Source organism: Botrytis deweyae (assembly GCF_014898535.1).
Source record: "Botrytis deweyae strain B1 chromosome Unknown BDEW_005, whole genome shotgun sequence".
In the NCBI taxonomy this organism is placed as follows: domain Eukaryota; kingdom Fungi; phylum Ascomycota; class Leotiomycetes; order Helotiales; family Sclerotiniaceae; genus Botrytis; species Botrytis deweyae.
In genome coordinates, this window is record NW_024066212.1 from 1,684,113 (window position 1) to 1,710,502 (window position 26,390).

The 26,390-nt window shown below is 37.0% G+C and overlaps 5 protein-coding genes across 5 annotated transcripts; 2 read left to right on the forward strand and 3 right to left on the reverse strand.

Moving 5' to 3' along the window:
- Positions 1-355: 355 nt before the first annotated feature.
- EAE98_003168 (uncharacterized protein) lies at positions 356-1,909 on the reverse strand (the record flags this gene model as incomplete). The annotated part of the gene is made up of 1 exon (XM_038950788.1): positions 356-1,909. The coding sequence occupies one exon, from the start codon at positions 1,907-1,909 to the stop codon at positions 356-358; it is 1,554 nt and encodes a 517-aa protein (XP_038813317.1).
- A 10,858-nt stretch (positions 1,910-12,767) lies between these two features.
- EAE98_003169 (uncharacterized protein) lies at positions 12,768-14,010 on the reverse strand (the record flags this gene model as incomplete). The annotated part of the gene is made up of 3 exons (XM_038950789.1): positions 12,768-13,364; positions 13,415-13,553; positions 13,658-14,010. 3 exons carry the CDS (start codon positions 14,008-14,010, stop codon positions 12,768-12,770), a joined length of 1,089 nt encoding a protein of 362 aa, XP_038813318.1.
- Positions 14,011-14,736: 726 nt separating this feature from the next.
- Positions 14,737-19,853, reverse strand: EAE98_003170 (uncharacterized protein). The gene is made up of 4 exons (XM_038950790.1): positions 19,547-19,853; positions 16,370-19,495; positions 15,692-16,313; positions 14,737-15,640 (listed from the first exon to the last, which is right to left on the reverse strand). The coding sequence occupies exons 1-4, from the start codon at positions 19,766-19,768 to the stop codon at positions 14,958-14,960; spliced, it is 4,653 nt and encodes a 1,550-aa protein (XP_038813319.1). The 5' UTR covers positions 19,769-19,853; the 3' UTR covers positions 14,737-14,957.
- Positions 19,854-20,016: 163 nt separating this feature from the next.
- Positions 20,017-21,856, forward strand: EAE98_003171 (uncharacterized protein). Its single transcript, XM_038950791.1, has 4 exons — positions 20,017-20,345; positions 20,535-20,773; positions 20,874-21,564; positions 21,619-21,856. The coding sequence occupies exons 1-3, from the start codon at positions 20,168-20,170 to the stop codon at positions 20,940-20,942; spliced, it is 486 nt and encodes a 161-aa protein (XP_038813320.1). The 5' UTR covers positions 20,017-20,167; the 3' UTR covers positions 20,943-21,564; positions 21,619-21,856.
- Positions 21,857-23,250: 1,394 nt separating this feature from the next.
- On the forward strand, positions 23,251-24,790 carry EAE98_003172 (uncharacterized protein; the record flags this gene model as incomplete). Its single annotated transcript, XM_038950792.1, has 3 exons — positions 23,251-23,562; positions 23,814-23,989; positions 24,169-24,790. 3 exons carry the CDS (start codon positions 23,251-23,253, stop codon positions 24,788-24,790), a joined length of 1,110 nt encoding a protein of 369 aa, XP_038813321.1.
- Between the last annotated feature and the right edge of the window lie 1,600 nt (positions 24,791-26,390).

The window sequence follows — 26,390 nt, forward strand, 5'->3', positions numbered from 1 at the left end:
ATTGAAGTATATATGTGTGTGTGTCTAAAGAAGTATTAACTAATGGTGGCAGATTAAAGTACAATGGAATTCATTATATCGAATCGAAAGGCTTCTCTTTTCCAGTATCCAGCATCAATACCAATATCAATATCAATATCAATATCAATATCAATATCAATATCAATATCAATATCAATATCAATATCAATATCAATATCAATATCAATATCAATATCAATATCAATATCAATATCAATATCAATATCAATATCAATATCAATATCAATATCAATATCAATATCCCACATCCAAATCACCTCACCAAATATCTCAACTCCCCATCTCACCTCTACAACCCAACCCAACACCCTCATCAAAACTCCAAACTACACACAAACGAGCTCGCCACATGAGAATCCCCACCCACATACTTCTGCACCAATGGATACTGGCACAAATGCCTCACAATCTCCGTCGCGTTACCCGTCGCCGCGATTCTGGCCTCCACAACTTCGGGCGCCACGCCCTCCTCAACCCACTTAATCAAAGCCCCCATCAAATCCGTCGGGAACGGTCCATTCCCCCCAGAGCAATGCTGCACACCCGGCGCTTCAAAGAGTCGATAATAATCTCGCACATTCAGATCCCTCCGCTCGACTTCCCGATAGTACTTTTCGGTTCCAGGGGGAGGAACGAGTTCGTCCGACAAACCGTGCCACATGAGAATCTTCCCTCCCGTTTCTTTGAATGTCGAGAGATCGGGATCCGCCGTTCCGATGATCGATGCATATTGTTCGACAGATGAACGTATGAGCCGTGCAAATTCGTGCTGGGTGACATTGTCAAGCGCAAACGATGCATTTTTCACAACAAAGAGACTGATCCATTCGGGCCCGAATGGAACGGGCCAGCCTGTGCAGTTTGCATTTCCGTCGGCGCAAATCGTGAGGGCGGTCCCGAGGCCGAGAGGACTCGAAGGATTCAATCTGTACCACAGGAAACTTCCATCCTCGTCTCGGGGACCGTCCCAAGCCGCTTGAGCCACCATGGCTGCTTCCGCGGAAATCGTCAATGCACTTCCATCTGCGCAGCTGACCTTTCTCCCGACTGTGGCATTGGCGTGAAAATTGCAGAGTGCGGGTGCACTCAAGATACCATCTGCAACACCATCCAGGCCATCGCACGCCTGGATGCCGGCGGCGGTAATCGCGTCCATTTCACACGCACTGGGATATACTCCGAGTTGGTTCATGATAAATTGAGGCCAGTACATAGCGGGGACAAAGTTTGCCCAATTGATGCCGGGCGCACCGGCTAGGATTCCATCGTACCCTTCTGGATAGCGTTGAGCCATCATCATACCCTGTCTCCCACCTGTCGAACAGCCATTCCAATATGAGTAATCTGGATTTCTTCCGTAATAAGAAGCTGCAACAGACTTTCCGATGATCGTCATATCATTCAAGGCAACCGAAGCAAAATCTTGAAGTAAATAAAGATTGACATTTCCAGGTGACACGTGCGCCCAATCGCTGGCATAAAATGCGGTGGGATTGGTAATATCGTTGCCAACATAGTGTCCACCATCTGTGCCAGCTGCGACGTAGCCTTCAGACACCGGAGGAGTCATAGAGGTGTCGATGGCCCCGGTATCAAATCCACCACCGCCTGTTCCCATAAATCGACCATTCCACGATGATGATGAAGGCAGGAAGATTTTGACATTGATAGTATCATTCTGACCCGGATGCGTATATGTCAGTGTTACATTACAGAAATCGAGTGAAGTGATATTGACAGCGGAGCCTTGGTTGAGTGGTAAGATTGAGGCGGTATAGTTTAGAACTGGTAGTGCTGTTCCAGAGAGAAATGAAGCACCGGGTAAATCTGGATAGGGGATAGCAGAGATATTACACGGAGATGCCATTGTGTTTTTTTCAGCTCGACGGCGAGAAGGTGATTTGTTCTGGGGAATAGAGATGAAGGAAGTGTGATGAGTGAATATTCTTCAACAACGCGATGAATTGAATGTTTATATACATGAACCATCGCGACTACCGTCGTATTTGATACGAGCATTGAAATTTGATAAGGTTAAAGCGATACTGATTGTATTATTTTCCGTTGAGGAAATTACAGCAAGGTAAGTGATTTCCTGCATCATTTGCAATGCTGCACGAGATATTGAATAGAATGTGAGGAAGTGAGTAGGTATAAGTGGATAACTTTATTCGTTTAACCCTATCGGGGGGGTCAATACGACATACGAGATACGAGGCTTCCTCCCAGCGCTAGCATTAAGGTTTAGTGCGTACCGAACTAGGCAAATGTGGGTAACCTTACTGGTACTGAGGCCGATAACGCGCATTTGGCATAAACCCCAAAAATAGATTTCTGCCTAAGCTAAAATCTAATTTAGAATTTAGTAGTATGTATTTAAGAATAAAAATTCAATTCAATACACAACCCTAAAAGAATTGATAAAATAAAAAAGAAAGAAATATTATTATTAATTAGAACTCAAGGAATCAATTAATATAATTACTTTTGAATTATCTCAAAAATTAAAATTTAAATTTAATATAGAAATATTCCTAATAAATTTGAAAAAGATCTAATTTTGATGTTTAGTCTTTTATTCTTTAAGTATTATTAAATTGAATATAAATTTCATTTTTTGAGATAACTCAAAAGTAATTATACTAATCGATTCCTTGAGTTCTAATTAATAATAATATTTCTTTCTTTTTTATTTTATCAATTCTTTTAGGGTTGTATACTGAGTTGAATTCTCTTGTTTAATATTATTATTGTTTTTATATAAAAACAATATAATAATACATCTTTTTATATATATGTATATATAGTTCTATATTCATATAGTATACTGGGAGCGAATCACAGGATCACATGACCAAGTCACCTGACCAAGTCACATGATCATATCACGTGATCGTCGCTTAAGGCCCTTAGCCCAGAACGGCCGGAAAACCGATTCTTTATTAGCTCTTTCAACTCATACGTAGCTAGGTTGACGTAACCCTAGTGAAATCGAATAAGGAATAAGAAAGAAGAGCTATATCTAATGGAATGGCCGGAAAAGGAAGAGATCTACGATGGTGGAAAGCTAGATTGGTAGGAAAAAGCATAAAATAAAGCCTTTCCCCCTCGAATATAGAATAAAAAAAAAAGGAATATTATATACTGTTTTATGAAAATTATGTGTTTTATAAGCTATTTAGTTGTTAATACGAGCTAGCTTCTTATAATAGACTAATACTAATCTAATCTCTTTTATATATTATATATACCATATACTCATATACTAACTCATGACCTATGATAGGTTATGAGCCTGGTATCTTATATATACGACTAAATACGATACATACATGTCGATATTCGATTCGAAAAAGCAAGGAAAGGGTCGTACGACCGAAAAACAGTCGAAAAAGCGACCGAAATCTGAGCATTCGTCGAATCGCGTCTAAATTCGTGTTTAATTCTATTGAGTTGATATGTATCCAGATGCTACATATGTTATCTAAGTGTATTCATATACTAGTACGAGTCTACATCGATCTCGAATCCCTCTTCGAGTCCTTAGCCTACATATATATACGTCATACCATACCCTTGTTGTACTATTAGGTAGTATAAATAAGGAAGAATACTATATTATACTAGGCATACTAGTATCGATATCATACTACACCATACTTCACTGCTATTGGCATATTAATATATACACCATACCTCACCGCTGTAGGCATACTAGTATCAACACTACACCTCACCGGAGGCATACCACAGATCACTGGCATATACATACCATATCGATACTATACGTCACCGGACGTACACCTAATCCTAAACCTAACCCTTCCTGTACGCCACCGGACATAGTGGAGTTGAATATCATACCTCACTGGAGGTATAAAGCTAGTCGTCGATCCCTACCTATATTCCCTTATCGACCTATATACCCCTGTCGATCTACATACCCTGTCGAACTATATATACGTCTGCGAACCCTATATACACTTCGCATATAGCTGTCGATCTATATATATGTCTGCGAACCCTATATATACACTTATACATACTATCGACCTATTATATATATATGGAAGTAATTCAAAACCTTTCTGATTGGATATTAAAAGGGTATAAAAAGACGCTAGATAATAGGGAATACGATATAATATAATACAAAGAAAAGAGAAAAATCTTTATAAACGAATTATATTACTTTATTATATACTTTATAAGAGTTTTATATCATCTAATAGCTTTAAGGGGCAAAAACCAGGATTATTTAGATACGCTAGGTGTAGCTAATTCCATTTATAGTTTAACTATATATTATAATTACGATTTAGAGACTATTAGTGGGAACCCTAATCTTATACAAGAAGAAACCTGGAATTCAATTTATTTTTAGAATATAGTTATCGAAAAGGGGCTAAATTTGAATTTAAATCTAATTCAAATTGAGAATAAAAATATCGAATTTATATTCAATTTAGCAAGGAAAGAGGCAAATCGAATACGATCGCTTCGAATTTCTGTATTTGAAGAAATATTGCATACAATAGTATAAATTCAAATTCCTATTCTTATATTCCTATATATATATACTCCTGTAGATTATTAGCTCTTTTAGTCTTCTTATATAAGCCTGTGTTTCTAAGACTAAACCTAATTGAGCTGAAAGCTAGGTCTCTAGAAGCTATATGTGTATGTATATGTTATCCATATCGGATCGTATAGTAATACATCTTATATAAAGGTGTCTTAGCTTGAATAAACTTATATATAAAGGTTTATATAGGTTTAGATTAAGAGGTGGTAGTTAAAATCTAATATTTTGTACTAATAAATGTAAAATATAAAAATCTTATAAAAGATTCCGATTCTATAGTATTTACTATACTATATATATATAATATAATATTCATATAAAACAAAATAAAAATGAATATGAATTAAGGAATCAAATATACTAATCCTAAATTGAATGGTCGTTCTAATTATATAGAATGGTATCAGAAATCTAAGCTCTTTTTAGAGGCTAATGGTTTTATGCTCATATAGATAATTCAGAAAAAGGCTTTGAAAGAAAGTATTATTTTAAAGACAATAATATGCCTATTTCGAAAGAGATTTATTTCAAATATAGTGAAAAATTAAAAGAATATAAAGATAAATCCAAAAGAGCTTTAGTTATATTAAAATCAATAATATTGATGGATTTAGTTGATAGATTTAAGGATAAAACTAGTCTAGTAGAGCTTTGGGATATTATAAATAAAATTTATGGTGAAATTTTTTTTGATATAATAGGGAGATATTTTAATAGGCTAATAGAATCAAATTATAATGATTTTAATAATATAGATAAATATACAAACTATATACTTTTATCCTATATATACTTAAAAGAGTTAAAATTTGAATTACAAAAAGCTTATGTAATATGGATTGTATTTAATGGTCTAAACGATTCATTTGATTTATTTAAATTAAGAAAGACTGAAGAACTTTTGAAAGACTTAAATAATAATAATAATATTGATTTAGATAAGCTAATATTTGAATTAATATTTAAGGAATTTAGAATGAAAGGTTTTATAGAGTTTAATAGAGTTATAAAATCACAAAATACTATTTCAAATTGTATTTTTTGTAATAAAAAGGGGCATTTAGAGGAAAAGTGCTTTAAAAAGCACTCAGAACTCTATAATAAAGACTATAAAAAGTCTAAAAACTTGTTCAAAAATAGTAAAAAATCAAATAAAAAACTGTATAAAATAACTAAAGAGTTGAATAAGCTTAAAAAGTCTAATAGGATTATCAAAAATAATAAAAAAGTTAATCAAAATCAAAATAAAAATAATAAAAATAATAAAAATAATAATAATAATAAAAAAAGAATCTAAAAATAGCTTTGATATTGAAGAAATAAACTAGGCCTTTTCAAAAGACTTCGATATAGTGTCTAGTCCTGAATGGGAAAGTAATATTATGATTGTATCGATGTTAGTTAATCATATTAGCCGATCTAAATATAATATTATAATAGATTCAGGAGCTATAGAGCACTATTGTCCAAATAAAGATTGGTTTATAAATTATACAAAATATAAAGTTCCAAAACAAGCTAATGTAGCTAATGGAAAATCTATATTAGTATTAGGGCATGGGGATATTCCTATTATTATAAATAATAAAACAGTATTCATTCGAATGGTTAAGTATATACCAGACCTAAAATCAACATTAATAAGTACTAAACAAGCCGCTAAAAAGGGTTGAATAAGCGAAATACTATTCCCTGGAAATATATATAAGTTTTCAAATAAATCCCTTAATATAAAAGCGGATGTTAAATAGATTGATAATGCATTCTATTTAGAATGTGATATAAATTTTGATTTATTAAATCAAAATAAGAATATTATTTATAATAATAAGAATAAGGATTCCAAAATAGATCAAATAAATGAATCTAAAAAGAAATCTAAATTTAAATCTAAAAAAGAATCTAATAATACAAATTCAAAGGATTTAGACCTATGGTATAAATGTTTAAATTATATAAATAAGGATTATATTATAAAAACACTAAATTTAAAAGATTCTAAAATAGATTTAAGTTATTGTGAAGTTTGTATATATGGCAAAATGACTCAAAATATTAGTAAATCCTTTTCGAATTTGAAATTAGATAAATTCGATAAAATTAGTATTGATATTTGTAGACTATTTAAAATGCTAGGTTTAAAAGAAGAAAAATATTTTATTATTTTTATTGATTGGGCTACGCGAGGCATATGGGTATATTCTATAAAATTTAAATTAAATGCCTTTAATATACTAAAAGATGTATTTTATTTGATATATAATCAATTTAATATTAAAATAAAGGTGATAAGACTAGATAATGTAAAAGAATTTAATTCCGATTAATAGAATTTATTTGCTAAATTTAAAGGAATTATATTTGAATATATAAGCCCTTACCATTATTTCCAGAATAGAATAATCGAAAAACTAAATAGATATTTAGTAGAAAGAATACTAATATTTATAAAAAATAAAAATCTACCAATACTTCTATAGTCTAATATATTAAAGGATATAGTCTATATTAAAAATAGATGTTATAATAGGATAATAAATAGCTTATTCTTTAAATTACTATATAATAAAGAATCTAATATAAATTATATTAGGATTCTAGGATTTCTTGGATATGTATTAAAATATAAGGAAAAAAGAGATAATAAACTTGATTATAAATCAGAAAAAGGAATTCTAGTAGGATTTGAATCTTCAAAGAATTTATTATTCTATATATCAAATCGAAATAAGATAATGAGTTTTAGTGATTTTATTATTAAAGAAGATATGATTTATTATAATAATTATATCAAAAATAATTTTATTATAAAAGACTTATTAGAAGGGATTAATATTGAAAGCCCTGAATCTGATAATCAAGAAAAAGAGGTAGATAAATATAATAATATATATAAAGATTTGAATAAAAATATTGATTTTAAAGATTCTAATATTAATAAAAGCAAACTAATGGTTGAAATTCCATTTAATTCTAATTTGTTTACCCCTGTTAGACAGTCTAAGCGTACGCGAGGGGTAGAACCGCAATTAGATATATATAATTTAGCTTATTTGTAATATATAGAACTAGGGAATTAAGATTATAAATTTAAATTGAATAATATTGGTGACGATCAATATAAAGAAAATATTTTATTATGTTTCAGTATAAAAACTGAAGGAAAAGTAATAATAAAAAGGCTTTATAATAAAAATTTAATAACTCCTGAAATATATTTACAAGCTATAAATTCCGATCAAAAGGAATACTGGGAAAAAGCTATGAATTATGAAATAAAGATCCTAGAAAAGAATAATACCTGGAATATTATTAAAAAGAATAATAATATAAAAGAGCTAAATGTTCTAAAAACTAAATGGGTTTATAAAATTAAATATTTATCTGATAATAATATTGAATTTAAAGCTAGATATGTAGTTAAAGGATTTGAACAATTATATAAATTAGATTATTTAAATATTTTTGCTAGTGTGATAAAGCAAATGGTCTGGAAATTGATATTTGTATTAGTTATAAATAAAGGGTGGTATATATACAAAATAGATATGGTTTTAGCTTTTGTATAGGGAGATATTGATAAAAATATATATATAAAAGCTTCTGAAGTATATTATAATAATAATGATATAATATTAAAGCTAAACAAGGCTCTATATGGATTAAAACAGTCCGCTAGAATATGGTATACTATATTAAAAAATATATTGAATAAATTAAATTTTATCAATATAAAATCAGACGAATGTATATTTATAAATAAATATTCGGGATTAATATTGAATATATTCATCGATGATATTGCTATTGTAGGCTCTAGCGAGGTTTTAATCAAAGATTTTATTAAAAATCTTAAAAACTATTTAGATCTGAAAGATTTAGGTCCAATAAAAGACTATTTAGGTATTCAAATAAACTTAAAGAAAGATTCTATTGAATTATATCAAGAAGAATATATAAATAAATGTCTAAAAGACCTAAAACTGGAAGATTGTACCCCTGTAGCTACACCTATGGTCGCTAAAAATAATATTAAAATAAATCCAAATAAAGCCGATTTAGATAAAATAAAATGGGCTCAAAAAGCAATAGGGAAACTACTCTATTTAGCTCTAGGAACTAGATGGGATATTGCTTATTCTGTATTAAAATTAGCAAGATATACGTCTAATCCTAGTAAAGATCATATAGTGGCTATGAAGAGAATATTTAGGTATTTAAAGGGGACTAAAACCTTAAAAACAATATATAAAAAGGATTTTAAAAACTATATAAAAGGATATTGCGATGCGGATTATACAGGAGATAAAAGCTCTGCTAAATCCACTAGTGGATATATATTTTTATTCGCTAATGGACCAATAAGTTGGAGAACTAAATTGCAATCTGTCGTAGCCCAAAATACGGCAGAATCCGAGCTAATTTCTATAAATTTAGCCGCTAGAGAAGCTATATATTTAAAACGTATTTTACAGGAATTAAACCAATATAAACAAGGGAAATTCCCATTATATACGGATAATATGTCAGCTAAAGCTATATCTGAAAATCCTATATATCACGACAGAAGTAAACATATTGATACTAAATACTATTATATAAGAGATCTTATAAATAAAGGGTATTTAGACCTAATTTGGATTTCTACCGAAAGCCAATTAGCCGATGGTTTAACTAAACTATTAGAAAGAATCAAATTATCAAGGTTTATTGATATGATTCAAAATTATAATAATTATTGAAAATATTATAATTTTTATAAAAATATTAATACTCTTTTCCTATAAGTAGGTTTTTAATGAGACTAATATATATATAAGATATTGGTACTCTTTTCCTATAAAAAGGTTTTTAACGAGGTTAATATTTATATATATATATATATATATATATATATACTCTAAAAAGACGGTATATATTAAAGGGGACTATTGTTTTTATATAAAAATAATATAATAATACATCTTTTTATATATATGTATATATATAGTTCTATATTCATATAGTATACTGGGAGCGAATCACAGGATCACATGACCAAGTCACCTGACCAAGTCACATGATCATATCACGTGATCGTCGCTTAAGGCCCTTAGCCCAGAACGGCCGGAAAACCGATTCTTTATTAGCTCTTTCAACTCATACGTAGCTAGGTTGACGTAACCCTAGTGAAATCGAATAAGGAATAAGAAAGAAGAGCTGTATCTAATGGAATGGCCGGAAAAGGAAGAGATCTACGATGGTGGAAAGCTAGATTGATAGGAAAAAGCATAAAATAAGGCCTTTCCCCCTCGAATATAGAATAAGAAAAAAAGGAATATCATATACTGTTTCATGAAAATTACGTGTTTCATAAGCTATTTAGTTGTTAATACGAGCCAGCTTCCTATAATAGACTAATACTAGTCTAATCTCTCTTATATACTATATATACCATATACTCATATACTAGCTCATGACCTACGATAATTATAGAATTTAATTAAAGCTATATTAGTCATACAAATTAAACAAACTCTATATAAATAAAAAAACAGACGGAAATTAACTACTATTCGAAAGGCCTTCAATAACTAAGATCTCTTTTCAATATAATATTAAATAATAAAAATACTTAATCTCAATACAAAGAAGACTTAAATTTTCGTTTGCTTTTTTCAAACTTCAATATTTAATTTGAAATGTATTTATAATTTATTAAAAAAGACCTTTGAAAGAGTACTCAATTTCCATCTGTTTTTTGCTTACGTAGAGACGAGATAAGCTGAGATAAGCTCGATAAGGAATTCTTATTAAGCTGAGATAAGCTTGATAAGGAATTCTTACTAAGCTTGCTCGCTTATTTCGTTTATTCTAAAATGGTTTATGTATTATAAGGAAAACTATTTGAAAATAGATTTTAAATATTAATACACTTTCTATAGAAAATTTTGAAATGAATTCTAAAAAGATATAAATAGATTTAACTCTAAAAACTATCTAATAATATAATTTGTTTTACAAAAAGTCCCTAATAAAATTGAATTCTATCTTTCTTCATTAGATTTCTATAAACATATCATACAGATTCTAAAATTTCTTTTTTCTTTAGGCAGAAATCTATTTTTGGGGTTTATATCAAATGCGCGTTATTGGCCTCAGTACTGGTAAGAGGGATCATTATAAAGATCATCCATTACACGGTGGACGAAAAAACTAGCACACCAGAAATTTACCACATCTTCCAAACTCTCTATCAAATTAAATCATCAATCTTGCTGAAGAAAATCTATATGAAAGTATTGGAAACTTAGAAATAATGACTGATCTCTAATTCTAATTCATAAGAATTTTCCACACTTTCCCGATTTTTCATTCCATTTTAAAGTAATAGTATTTTTTACAAGAGTCTCGATTTTGCCGAGCTTGGGGTCCTAGTTTCTCTGTCCACAATGTGATTATGTATAATTTGCTTGTTAGTATCATAAGAGTAGTGTTTACCATCTCAACTTCATTGCTTAACGATTAGACTACCGGGGAGAGGAAGAGTAATGTACGAAAATGAGGCACTTCACGATGTCAACTAGCGCGGGCGTTGCCACATATGAAGATTTCAGAACTTTCGAGATTTGACTTTCGAAGCCGTTAGTTTGCCCCTCTTCTCTTCCTAGAAAGAGTTTTACTGGTTCATGGAACCTTCAGATTGTACTTGACTCTTTCATCGTAGGCCTACTCGCCCCGTCTCCCCGCCTCCATGTCAATTTGTCAACTTGTCATCCTTACCCACCTTCCACCTCTAGAGGAAATAGATTCCCTTCGATAACCCTTTTTCTTATTGACAAAAATGATCATCACGCATAAACTCAATTCTCAACAATGAAACTTCAGACCACCCGTATCAACAAAGTCTCTGCATTCCAAAGAAAGGCCCAGCAAATCTATGTAGGTAGATCTTGCATCTCAGAGTAGCCAAATAGAATAGGAACGAGATACAAAATCCATCACAAACAACTCAACTTGTCCTCCAAATCCCACGATATTCAAGAACGCAATCGTAGACATGGTATAGTATAAGTTAAAGTCAGCACCCGTTCCCGAATACTTGGGATACCATGATCCCTTCACACGCCAAGATCGAGCTAGTATGATGTACCCATCTTGTAGCCGACTAGGCTTACTTTCATGGGTTTGGCTCTCGGCATCTAGGTAGGCAGTTGTGAGGATCTTCTAGATTATCATCAACTCGTACAAGGGAATGGAAATTACATGATTAACTTTCTCCCGAGGACGCGTCGAATTCTCAGATATAGGGAGCGAGCGAACGAGTGAGCGAGCCCAGAGGATAAATATTCATATACCATTCTTTCGGATCATGTTCAATAAATCACTTCTCGCTAGGAAGACTTCTTCCTGGACTCGAGCTCGGGTATACGAGGATATGAGATGATGATTATATATGTGAGCTTTTCTACTTCTCCCTCATAGATAGACGAATAGTCAATGGCAAGTCTACTTACTATACTAAAAGACTCGAGTCTCCTGAGTATTCGGAATCCTTTAATGAATTGGGAAATAAGTCGAATTGGATCCACACACGATGTAGAAAAGGGCTGTGCAGAGGGAATTTACTACAGTATAATATAATACCATCCGATTGTCCTTACTAGATTCGTCATCCAACGATACTAAACATCGGAAGAGAAGTACGGGTCTTGAAATAGTCTTTCTGTCGATGGAAATGATCCGGGTATCCATACCCACTGGTGTGGAGATTATAGCATAGATGCTAAGGTGAAGGAAGGATTCATCACTATATGATACTACAAGCACTATATGATACTACAAGCAAGAGTCTGCAGGTACCCGAGTCATTTGCCTACTTTCTGTGTAGAGTTGCGGTGGCCTTGACGGAGAGTTTCGCTGTGGATCACAACCTTGTCATGTACTGTTATGTATGTACCCATATTCCTTCCCCTTCATCAAGAAACAACAAATTTCGATGACCAAATTCAATTCCCAGATCCATTACTTAAACCCATTCGTAAACCATAAACACAGATCAAATCCCAACGCTTTCCGAAAAAAAAAATCCCAATTACTGTACTTCCTACCATCCCCCCTCTCCTCACAACACCCACTAAATCCCCAAATGCCTAAGTCCCTAAACTCCCTCCAATCCCTCAAAAAGCGTCACTCCCCATTCCTCCCCGGGATTATTGAACCTACTCAACCATTTCCTCCCCACAAACCTCAACTTTGTCAAATCCGCATGCGTCAACTCACACTCCTCCGCGTGCAAATTCTCCTTGATCCATTCCTCATGGCTACTTTTCGGAATCACACTAATACCCCTCCCCATATTCCATTTCAATGCTACCTGAGCTGGGGAACAATGTCTTTGTTCGGCGATGTCGAGGAGAATGGGGTTTTGGAGGAGAGGTGGGGCTTTTGATTTTGAGGTGAGGCGGAAGAGGGATGTCCATGAGGTCCATGAAGAAGATGATGAGAGTGCCGGGGAAGGAGATGAATGATAAGTCGGATTAGTATTTCCCAATGGAGAATAAGCTGTCATTTTAATACCGAGAGCTTTATGCGTCGCTACCCACGCTGATTGTTGCAGATAGGGATGAAGTTCCATTTGATGCGTATATGGCATCGTACCAGTCGACACGACATTTTTGAGTTGGAGCGGGGAGAAATTGGATACCCCGATATTGAGCACACGAGATTTGGGGAGGGAAATCATGGATTTGTAGGTCTATCCCGTGTTAGTTGGAATTCGAGGACGTGGAGAAGATCAAGACAAACCTGAACGTGATCGAGATTCTTGGTTCCATTAGAAGAAAAGCCAATAGGCCAATGTATGAGATATAAATCCAGATACTCGAGATCTAGATCTTGAAGAGTTTGATTTAACCCCCTTTCCACATTTTCATAACTTCCATGGCTATTTCATCAAACAATTAGTTCATCTTCTACCAAGATAACCCTCAATCAATCATTCCCAACTCGTACAACCACGTGAGAGATAAAATGATAATAACAACATACTGATCATTCCAAAGTTTACTCGTCACCCAAATATCCTCTCTCTTTAAGCCAGCTCTCTTCAACCCCTCTTTAATTCCTTGTCCCACCGCCACTTCATTCCCATACGCCGCCGCACAATCAATTTGTCGATAACCAATTTCAATTGCGTACGCGACGGCTTCAGTTGTATTCTCAGGAGAGAGATTTAGATTCCATGTTCCGAAACCGATAAGAGGTTGAGGAATCGATTGTATTCGGGATGGTGGTAGTAAGGGGGAAGACAGTGGTGTGATCGGATGTTGTTCAGCTGAGAGATATAAGGCATTGACGTTAGACAGGAGGAATGCCAGAGAAAGGATATTGATGATTTGCATGATGAATCGGTATCAATGAAGACGAAAGGAAGATTGAATTGAGAATATATTCAGCTTCGGAAATGATACCATATATATTGTGGAGGTTTGGGTTCAGCTGTTTGTTATGCTAGGATTGGACATTACTAGGTATATATATATATATATAAATTATGACGTTGGATTGAACAAGGGTTCGCGTCGCTGTGACGCCAGCGAGAGTCCATGCATTGATATTCGGTAGCTATTATAGACTAAAATATATGTAGTAGAACACAAACAATTATACACAATACGGAATCTTATAAATCTAAAAGCTACGCAGTATATTGTAAGTTGTAGTCAATCACCATTTCTTCCAGGTGTGCATTAATATTCATCAAACCACTTTTATCCGCAAGCACAAAGGCGGTGAATCTCCATTTGCTGAGTGAACCACTAGTGGGCGTACAGACTGATGGGACACTGCAGGAATGGACTTGTGAATATCTCTTACTATGTCAAATTCTATATCTTAAGAATTCTTATGATCATTCATTGGAACCAAAACAATCAAGATATAAATTCTTATACCAAATGATTAAAGAATAAATTAATTAAAAATTTCAGAGTTGGAAAGTGTCCCGTCAATCCATGCACCCACTGGTGAACCTATGTGATACAAAGCTTGAATTTCACGAGAGAAAAATGAAAGTCAATCATCAGAATGGTACAAAGGCTAGGTAGGTAGAGTTATCTGGTAGAGTCATATCATTCATGATAAATAGACAAGAATTAATCAAAACAAAGACTAAACATCTGACTTCCATTCTTAAAATCCTATTAAATACCCTACACTGCCACATAAACATTAACCCCTTACTCCATGGATATCAAATCCCCATTTCATAATCATCATTAAACTCATCAAGACTAAATAACCATCGCTGAATCAAAACTTAGAACACAATATCTCAATCCTATACATCTTACTTTCTTCCCCTCGCCAATAATTTATCCCCCAACTCAGCTACCGCTGAGCCCCAAGAAACGTTAGTTCCATCTCCCTTCTCCTTAGCATAATTGCCGAGTCGATTAAGAAGAAACTCCCTCATCTTCGGTTCATTAAACCTTTCTCCATAAATTACTTTTGCAACTGGGGAAATCTCCACATCAAATCCTTCGTCTGTGCTGTGACTAATGAGACTGAAAGCTAATTCGACCTTTGTATTAAGAGCCGTAATTAATAACTTCGACTTGACGAGGATAGAGTTATCTGATGTTTTGGTGACAACAGTCGGGCAAACTATATTTAGAAGATAAATATCATCCACTACTCTTGCTGCTTTGTTCCAAGCGACGCTAACAGAATTGAGCAGAGTCTTGATTTCGGTTTCTGATTGTGGTAATCCTCGAACATGATCACGGATGCATTGGAGGAGAAATTCCTTTTCGGGGGTGAGGGTTAATGGATTGTATTCTCGATTAGCGGCGATGTACCAAAGATCGATTCTTGAATTTGCTGGCTTTGTAGTCTTGCTCGAAGCTTTTGACTTGAATGCAGCTGCGTCGAAAACAAGTTCAATCTCCTTTCGATAAGTCATTGAAGTCGTTGTCCCAGAGACACCAGTGATAGTCCAGCCATGCTTCTTTTCGAGAGCATCCACTTTTGCTAAAAAATTGTTAGCGACGTCATAGATTATGTTCAGCAACTAATATCTACCTTTAAGGTTACTAAGCTCGCTCGAATTCCAACCTCGGCACTCCTCTCGAATCTTTTCCGCTTCACGAATTTCTTCCAGATATGTTTCCTTTTTTGCAGTGCCAGCTTCAATCTCAATTTCTTTTGCTTGAAGCTGTTTCTTCAATTCCTCAATCATGTGCCTTTTTGCATCAACATCAGCTTCAACAGTGATCAGCTGCTGTCGAGCTTCACTGAGCTCTTCAGGATCACAGCTTGCAATTTCTTCAGCAGCAGTCTTCAGGTTGGTCTCTTCATGTTGAAGTTGCTGAGCGCGTTTGATCATCTTTGGAAGCACAGCGTCTAGCAGTGCTTGTTGCTTGTCAAGGATTTCTTCATCATTGATCATGCCTTCAGCACTTCTTACGAGTTCATCCTTAACAGTCTCAAGTAATGTTGATCGCCAATCATACCACATGCCTTTACTGAGAAGACGAGAATGCGTCTTGACATTCTTGAGTTGATTATCCATGACAACCTTCATATCCGCCGGCGCAGAAATATATTCACGGAAGAGTGGGGGATTCTCCTCAAAGGTTTCACTCTCGATCTCGCGAACTGTTTTTCGGCCATCTGATATATACTTTTTGAGTTCATGACAAGCCTAAGTGTGTCAGTATGACCATGCGCTACCAAAAAGAATTCGTGTGGATAACTTACATGTTGAAATAACTCAAGCATAGGAATGGTAGCAGCACCCGCAGCAACACAATCTTCAAGAGAAACCTTGGTTTGATCCGACAGTCGATTTCTTATCGGTCCATCACTAGATCGTTTTGGTGCGATTGTGTGCCTTCGTTTGGTAGTTGTCAGTTCCATGAATCGAATACTTGTCATGTTTAAGAAATCCTGCAACTGTATGCGTTCATTGTCCAGGGATTCCTCGGGCAATTTTGGATATTCAACTGGCTCTGTCTCCTGGAACGGAATTGCCACAGGCTCAGTCAAATTGGCTTCTGCATCTTTGAAACGTCCTTGATCACGTGGTGTGGTGATCGTCTCCTTGATAGGTGAAGTATTGAGAGTAGGAGTGATCGAAGGAACTGTCGAATCTTCTATACTCTTTCGGCTTGACCGAGTTAGGCGACCAGTTGTTGTTTGTTCCTTGGTGGGTGGCCCTTGGAGATGGACGTTCTTTACAGGACTGCCCTGATGATTTCTCAGTCGCTTCATACCACTCTCATCTGAATCTGAATCATCCTCATCTAACTCGGCGGGTCGTTTGCCCAAAAGTCCAATCGCGGCACCGGCATGCAAACTCTTGCGGCCTTTCATTGACTTCTTCTTAGGGGTTAGACTGCTGATCATTTCTTTGAGATTCAAAGTGGCATCTTTTTCTTCTCCTTCACCTTGATCTGCTTCACGCTCCATTATCTTACGACCATTTTCTCTATCTTCTTCCAATTCTCTCTCTCTGTCAACTTCCGCTTCCATAATGCGAGGATCTTGGAATCGTACACCACGATTCAAATCCGCTGGCTGGGTAGGTGTGAATGATCGTGCCTGTTCTCCAATCGATCCACGTCGGTCCAACAATGCAGCAACTTTTGGTGACCCCAGTCCAACTCTATCGAGACCAATGCCAGTAGATAATCGTTTTTGCGGTGTTAGAATGAAATTGGGTGTTGCAAGGCCCGTATTGCTATCTTGCTTGAATAATTTATTGGGTGTTTGTTGTTTACTTGAAGATGTACGAGGAGTAGAAGACGATTCTTTAAGATCAGGCTTGAAAAGTCTCTTTGGTGATCCTGTGCGCATGAGAATGTTCTTGGATGGTGGAGTTTTGCCAGGATGAGATGGTTGAGCAGGTTGTGGAGTGAGCTGTTTTTGAGGCGTAGTAGGTTTCTTGACTGGCGTCAACATCTTAGAATTAGGTGTAGACTTGGGCGTTGTAGAGATTCGCTCCATGCTTCTACGAAGACCCTTTCCTTTGAATCCGGCTGTGAAGCTTGGGCTGCCAGTTTCTGGTGCCACAGTCAAAGCATTGTGGTTAATGGGCTTTGGTGGAGAATTGGCGGGGACATCTACTCGGAATGGTGAACTACCAAGATCTGTTTCCATTTCCATAATCTTCTTGGCTTGATTTCGATCTCCAGCATTCAATCGCGGTAGAATACCACCTAAAGCCTTTGTCATTTCCATACCAACTGTCACATCCATATCCATATCCATTTCCTCGGTCTCATCCCTCGTGGAAGGTATGATACGACCCACTGCAGTAGTCATGTCCATATCCATATCCATTCCCATCGTTTCATCACCGGCCGCAGAATCCAGGCTTTCGCGGTTTTGGCTTGACTTTGCCTTTGAAGCTGTGGATGCTCGTCTCTTATTCTTGACCGCAGCTGGCTGTGATAGTACGCCACCAATTGCGGACGTAAAATCCATGCTCATGTCTTCATCTTCGGAAACCTCCTCATCATCTTGAGTTGCATGGATTCCACCTATAGCAGTAGTCAAGTCCATGGTCTGTTCTCCGAATGCCGATTCTTCACCTGCTGATATTCTACGAGTACTTTGACGACGACCTGCTGGATTGAGTTTTGCTCCAGATTGATTGCTGGGAATAATACCGCCGAAAGCACGGGTGACATCCATAGAAAGCTCATCATCTTCTCGTTGTTGCCCTGGTAAGATTCTACCAACTGCACTTGTCATATCCATATCCATTGTCATCTCTTCTCCATCTGATTGTTCAGCATCTAGCTGAATATCAGATTTGGCTGCTGATGAGAAAGGATTTACATTCTCTTGGTCTTTTTGTGATTCTAGAGGGGCTTTCTTCGCCCATGGAGCAAAGGATGCAACGATCTCATTGTCTTCACTCATTTTGGTATCTCCTTGTTCATCGAAACTCATTGCTGGTGTACCAGCTTGGTTTGCAGCTCGCCTTAAAGATTGTTCCAGCATCGTATCTGAACCAACGCTGAAGCCTGACTGAACTGATGCCATTGACATATTTGTTGTTTCTCCACCATCCATAGTCATTCGGGTCCCATCGTCATCATCATCCGAATCGCTAGAAGCAAATTCATCCTCTTCGATATCTTCAGCGCCCACGGAACTCCCACTCAAAGGACTGGATGAGAAAGCATCGTTGGGGTCATTGAAATTCATAGGAGGTATGACAGAACTTCTGCGGCGCTTCTTCTGATGTAGGTCGCGTTGATGTTCTGGTGATCCATTTGCTGTGTCATCTTCGATTTGTTCAGGTGGTGTTGATGGAGGCTCCGAAGGGTCTGAGCTAGGTGGTCCAGAATTTTGTTGGTGCGGGGTAGTGACAGAGTCCCCAGTAACATTTGAGGCCCGGCGGGTGGAATTTGTGGAATTGGACGATGTGGTGGAATCTTGATATTCCACAACCACATCCCAAGTGTGAAGTGTTGCTTCAGGCGCAAATGAAACACGTCGATTAGCAAGAGACTTTCGACGAGCATCTCGTCTGGCATTAACTTCTTTCTGCATATCAGCTCTTTCCTTCTCTTCCCTCTCTCTAGCAGCAGCTTGTTGCTGTTCCTCCGTTCGCAATGCGACTCGATTATCACTGTTGGTCTTCGGCATTTCGATATGGAATGGATCATCAAGTGTTTCGGCGCCTGAAGCCTTTGATCCAGCGTCAACGCCAAAGTCGATTAACAATTCAGAGCCTGGAAGTGGTGGTGAAGGTGTTTTGGCCTTTTTCGGACTCGACTTTTTGTTGGGGTTATGCGCTGGAATCTCACGAAGAGGTGGCATGGTAGGTTTCAGGATGGATCTTGGAGGTGGTTGAGGTATCGTAGCCAGAGACTATACATGTATTTAGCAAGGCTCTCGACTCCCACATTGTGAGGTGCTTACCTTGCGACGATTCCCTGTAGTATCTTTCAGTGCATCTAGCCCGCCAGGACCTATACTCTTACTCCTCTTCTTCTTTGCAGGCTTCTCGATTGGTGTTCTTTTCCCAGGAAGAGCCCCAAGTTCCGCCGTCATATTTTCTTTATCTGCAGGTATTGCGGATAATGATTTTCTCGATTTTGGGCGACGAGTCGCGGGAAGTGTGGCTTCCTCTAAGGAAGACATTTCGAATGTCGTCGAATGTGAATTATGTCAAGGTATCATAAATTATTCCCTATATGTTAGTTATGAAGTTTGGGGGAGTAATGGTAGAACTCTTGTCGTAATGTTGCTATGCCGAAAATGAAACAAACCCCAAATTATTCAAAGTAAACAAACAAGTCGCGTTCTGATCCAAACGAGAAACTCGGTTTAACTTCGGAATATAATTCACAACTTGAATATTCATAATAATTTTTGATTCAATCACATGTCACATGACTTTCACAAGAGCATCCTCGCTTAGCCGATTCCCTTAGCGGCACACACATTTCGAGAAAAATTGGAAATTTACAGAAGCCTTCAATCGACATTCCTATCGACGACCACCACGAATTTGCGACCTATCGACCAAATTTCGCAGCCATGGCCACCGAACTTACCGTACAATCGGAGCGCGCTTTCCAAAAGCAACCTCACATCTTCCTTAACTCTAAGTCGAAGACCAAGTCCAGCAAGGTTGGAAAGGGTGGCCGCAGATGGTACAAGGACGTTGGATTGGGATTCAGAACCCCAAAGACCGCCATTGAGGGAAGCTACATCGGTATGTGGAATTTTCTACGGGTTATTGGAATCGAGGTGGAATTAAACAACGCGACTCGGGAAATTGAAGGCTGGGTCATATTTGTTCGAGATGGGAGATGGAGGACTTTGAGTGGTGAAATGAAATATGGGGGAAATGGCGAAATTTGAATCGAAGTCGAGCGCCATGCTAACATGAAATTCTGAACAGACAAGAAGTGCCCATTCACCGGTCTCGTTTCTATCCGTGGTCGTATCTTGACCGGAACTGTTGTTTCCACCAAGATGCACCGTACCCTCATCATCCGCAGAGAATACCTCCACTTCATCCCAAAATACGCCAGATATGAGAAGAGACACAAGAACCTCGCTGCCCACGTTTCCCCAGCTTTCCGTGTTGAGGAGGGTGATCAAGTCACAGTTGGACAATGCAGACCATTGAGCAAGACCGTACGTAATCAATTGCGCAAACCCTCAGATTTCCCTTGATGGATTATATTTCATTTCCACAAAGCAGAAAAGATGAACTTGACTAATACAACTATAACAGGTCCGTTTCAATGTTCTCCGTGTCCTTCCCCGAACTGGCAAGGCTGTCAAGTCTTTCAGCAAATTCTAAATGGGTTCTTTATCGTACAAGGGGTGCATGTGGTTTTCGGGATGCTGATCAGGAGGGTTGTGATCATATGAATACTGGAAAAGCAGCATGAAAATCATGTGCAATAGCTACGGAAAAGTAAATCAATGCCACGACGTTCCCGACACAGGACCTTGCGCGATTTGAAGCTTGGTGATGTGGATTGATATGATCAATGATATAATTTCAAAAAACAAGCTTACCCTAGCTTTCACAGTTCCAAAATTCTTATTGCTTCTGATATTTTTGGTGTATTTATACATTCACATACGTTCGCACATTCTAGGTACGAAGAAGGAATGGATTTGGAGTCAAAACAGCATCAGGAATAATGATGGCCATGTGTCATCCAAGAGAATGCGTTTCAACGCGACGAATCCCCAAGATTGCGACTGGATGTCAGCTCTACATGCAACGTCCATGCATGCCGTGAGTCGTTTGAATGGCCATGAATTCCATGATTAATGTATTGCCATGGGAATCAAGGAATGTTTGCGACGGCACAAGTGACTGTACGCATCTTTATATCATTTTCATCGACTCGCAGTGGTTTAAATCTCCAAGTTCTCGTTATGCGTAAATATATCGAGACTGATCGTGACTCGTGAGGCTTCAGTATCCAATATTGATTAGAAATTTATTGACAAGCATTAATAAGATGTCTACTCTGTGGGCGCCGAATTGGTAATTATTCTAGGAGCTAGATCTGCGGACTTAACATTTAGATAATTTCCGGCCTCAGCCCACCAGACCATCCTTGGAGATCTTGTATTTGGATATTGTAGACAGAAGAACAGGTACTCGGTACAACTTTCTCTCACTCTCATCTAGCGCCAATCTTTCCCCCTTTATTCTATCTTTGGGTTTAAATATTGATATGCGAGGTGAAGCTTTCATCGATAGTGTGTGTAATAATAAAATAAGCTTCTATTGTACAAAGTATATATTCTAATGGATTTTCTATCTTGAATCGTACCAGTTATTTTATATTTATTACTATTTACGATATCAGCCACAGATATCAGCCACTTCTGTGTACATTTTAACTTTCGGTCCCGTCTCATTCATTTCCCTTGATTCCCGAAGGTCTACTACTACGAAGCATACAGTACAAGAGCATTTATCCGCACAAAGTACTACCGGTACCAGCCATCCATCCATCCATCCATCCATCCATATATCAATCTTCATCTATCGTAGACGACGACGTGGACCTCCCTCGTAGATTCTTCCACTTCCACTTCCACCCCATCCTCCATTCTTTATCACAGACACACCTCCATTCGTTATCACAGACACAACACCACTCTCGAGCTCTCCATCAAACCCATTCCAAGGCTCATTCTACAAATTACCCATTCTCCACTTCTTCGCATGAACATTCCTTTTCACATCACCACACTCCCTCGCTCCCATCAAAAAGTCCAGTGCACACTCGACAACAGATCTCCCACTGCCCTGACCATTTACCGAATGCGATGAAATCCAAGAATATTCGAAACAACAAAGAATGCACCAGCCAGTAAGAGCGACGGGTCCTGGAAAGCATTGCTTCAGAATTAATATTGTATGTGCACCCAAATTTAACTTCAAGTCAGCAATCTCTTACCAATCAATCATTTAACACTGACCTATCGTAGGTATCATCCAGGTAGATCATCGCAAGCAAGTATTGAAAAGCAAAAAAAGATCCCGTCCCAGAGGATTGGGTGATACATATATATTACCAGTACACAGGTGCCTCTCTCTACCTGGGTATATATTCTCCGTATATGTACCTATATGTATTTGTACCTAGGTATATAATATACTTTCAGCCCTGTCCTATCTGGCTGGATTGGGAATCTTTCTAGAACTTCCACGAGATGCATGGTTGAATGGATGAATGAATGAATTGCATTGCATTGCATGTATTGTATGTACTCACTCACTCACTCACTCACTCACTCGCTCGCTCGCTCACGTATTCTCTCTTCTCTGTATGTATTTGTAACCTTGGATTTTCTTTGGGATAAATGCTAAATAACTTCCCACCAACGGAGTTTTGTTTCACTTGTATATCTTTATCGCCGATTTACCTATAAGTTACGAGTAGATATTGATTGATTCATTCATTTGGGTGAATAACCTCCTGGTGCTCATTTCTTTCAGTATTCGACTCACCTGGGCACCGTGGACATCGATTGAATCGCCTTCTTTTTTACAACAATATTTTACACAAATTTATATCATTTATACCCTCGGGACCATCTCTCTCACCACATATATCCCGTCATCAGGTGTCTATCTCATGGCTATCATAAACACCAAAGAATTCATGATGAAAGATCCTCTTTCCCCTCATTCCTCACATTTCGACTTTGGTACTCCTCCTCCTTCACCACCACCTTCAACAACTACCTCGAAGTCTCCATGTCTTCCTCTATTCACATCAAAATCAAAGACAAGTTCAATAGTAACGCCTATATCCGATAAATATTCGACTTCGAAACCATGGTATCATACCACCATTGGAAAACGTCTAGGTCCGGAAGCACGTGAGTTGTTGGAGAATTATAGTCATATACCTCCCGAGGAAGTAGATGCGCATGTGTATAAAATGGTATGTAAGATTTCTAGGATTATATTCCTATCATTTTATCCTATTTCTTTCTGGTTTTTCTTTCATGTCTTTCAATTCATTCTGTTTTGAGTGAGAGAATGAGACATTTCTCCAAAGAAAGGCAAAAAATGTCATGAAGAGACAAGGGATAAATCTAGAACAAATACCTACCTACCTACCTTCCTACCTTCCTACCTACCTTACCCGTAGAAAAAATGTCTAAATAGCTGACACCCAATCTCTATACATAGCGCGATCTCCTCTGGAATCAAACCCCCTACCCTTCCATCGGCAATTTTTCCTTCCTCACCCTGCGTCTACTGACCCACCCACTCTATCCCCGCATCGTTGAGATTCTCTCCACACCATCTACGCCTTCTAATCCACCGGCTCTTTTTCTTGATCTCGGTTGTTGTGTTGCTCAGGAGTATGTTCATCTATCATTGTTCCATTTTTGGTCCATCATCTCTCACCTCATCTCTTCTTCTCATACCCACTTACTACTCCAATCATTCTTCTCCAATCGTTACTTTTCGCCCCCAAATTCATATTCATATCGATACTGAGATATACATCCACCACCAAAGCTAAGCTAACACAATCTAGACTGCGTTCTCTTGCCCACCATGCTCGTATCCCTCCCTCCCAACTCTACGGCACAGACTACAACGCCTCCTTCCTAAAATCCTCCTACAAAATCTTTCTTGATGCCTCTCCGCCCCAATCCCAATCCCCGTCTCAATCCTTCACCCTCCTTCCAGCTAACATCCTCGATCCCAATTTCTTCACTCTCACTTTCAGAAACCACATCCATTCCTTCTCCATCATCCACGCTTCTCTCTTCATGCATCTCTTCACCTGGGATCAACAACTCCTCGTTTGCGCAAATATCGTCAAACTCCTCAAAAACACCGAGGGCGCCCTGTTCGTCGGGTGCATGGTGGGGAAACAAGGAGGTGGAACGGGGGAACAGGGGAGATGGCTCCACGATGCGGATTCATGGGTGAGATTGTGGGGAGAAGTTTGGGAGCAAGTAGGCATGACGGGGAGTTGGAAGGTCCAAGGCGAATTGAGAGAGTTGCCTGGGGATCTGGGGAAGGAGGGAGAGGATGAGGAGGAGTGGGAGGAACGGATGGTGGGGAAGGAGGGGGCTGGGGTGGGCCTTTTTGAATTCTCGGTCGAGAGGACGGGGATGGGGAGTGGTGAGTCGAGGTTGAGGAGTTCGTGATGGATTTGTGTAGGTATTTATATAGGTATATATATATATATATATGGATGTTTGTATGGAAATTTTTATATGGGCAGGGCGTGCAGGGATACTCCAATTTTCGTATTGACTTTCTATATGCAGGTATATCGGGATAATGGATATGAGTATAGGTATGAATATGTATATATATGTATGGATACGTGAAATACTAGATAGCATACAGAAAAGAGGCTAAATACGTATTGAAGAGGGTGAAAAGCTTGATTGTATTTCCTACGAAAGATTGAAGCTATTTAAGGTGCTAGAAAGCTAATAACTACGCTAGAGGGGGCTGTATGTAGTATTTACTCTGTTATCTCATACTGATAGATACTAGGTAGGATAATCAATTTCTTTACGAATGGATACTAAAGATGCTGTTTAAATGTATGTATATATATATGTATATATACTCTATCTTATATAATCTCATCTAATCTCATCCAATCTAATCTAATATAACCCGAATCGAATCGAATCGAATTGAATCTTACGATGTATAGATAGATAAATGGATGAATATTAGATAGATAGATAGATAGATAAATAAATAGATAGATAAATAGATAAATAAATAAATAGATAGATAGATAAATAGATAGATAAATAAATAGATAAATAGATAGATAAATAGATAGATAAATAGATAGATAAATAGATAGATAAATAGATAAATAAATAAATAGATAGATATATCTTCTTGAATACTAGATTAGATAGGTATAATATGGTATGGTATGGTATAGTATGATATAGTATAGTATATAGTAATGTAATTGATATAGAGTATTTTATTTTTATTTTTATTTATTATATTATTATATTTCATTATATTATATTCTAATATAGTATATTCTAATATGAATAATACAATTATATATATATAATATCGAAATTGAAATCTAAACCCGAATTTGAATTTGAATTTGAATTTGAATTTGAATTTGAATCGAAACGGTAATTGAATAGGTAGGGAGCGCGTGATATGAGTAACTTGTATAGATTTTATTTTACTTTTGATACGATATGATGTATGTATATGTGTATGTATGGGAATATGAATGGGAATATGAATGGGAATATGAATGGGAATATGAATGGGAATGTGAATGGGAATATGAATGGGAATATGAGTGATGTGTATGTGTATGTGTATGTGTATGTGTATGTGTATGTGTATGTGTATGTGTATGTGTATGTGTATGTGTATGTGTATATAGAGAAATGAGAAAATGAGAAAATAAGAAGTGATCTTTGGAATCTGATCTGATCTTGGATGGTATTTGAATTGGAGTTGAGATTGGAGTTGGAGTCAAGATTGGGGAGTTGGGGAAGGGGAACCGAGAATTGAGGATTAGATTGGAATTGAGGATTAAGGATTGGGAGAGGAGAGGATATGAGGGGAGGATATGAGGGGAGGATATGAGGGGAGGATATGAGGGGAGGATATGAGGGGAGGGGAGGAGAAGACGAGAAGAGGAATGAGGATTCAGGGAGGGGAGGGGAAACTAGAATTGAGGAAGTAGAAGGGGAATTGAGGAAGGGGAAGGGTAAAGGGAAAAAGAGAACTGGGTAGGGT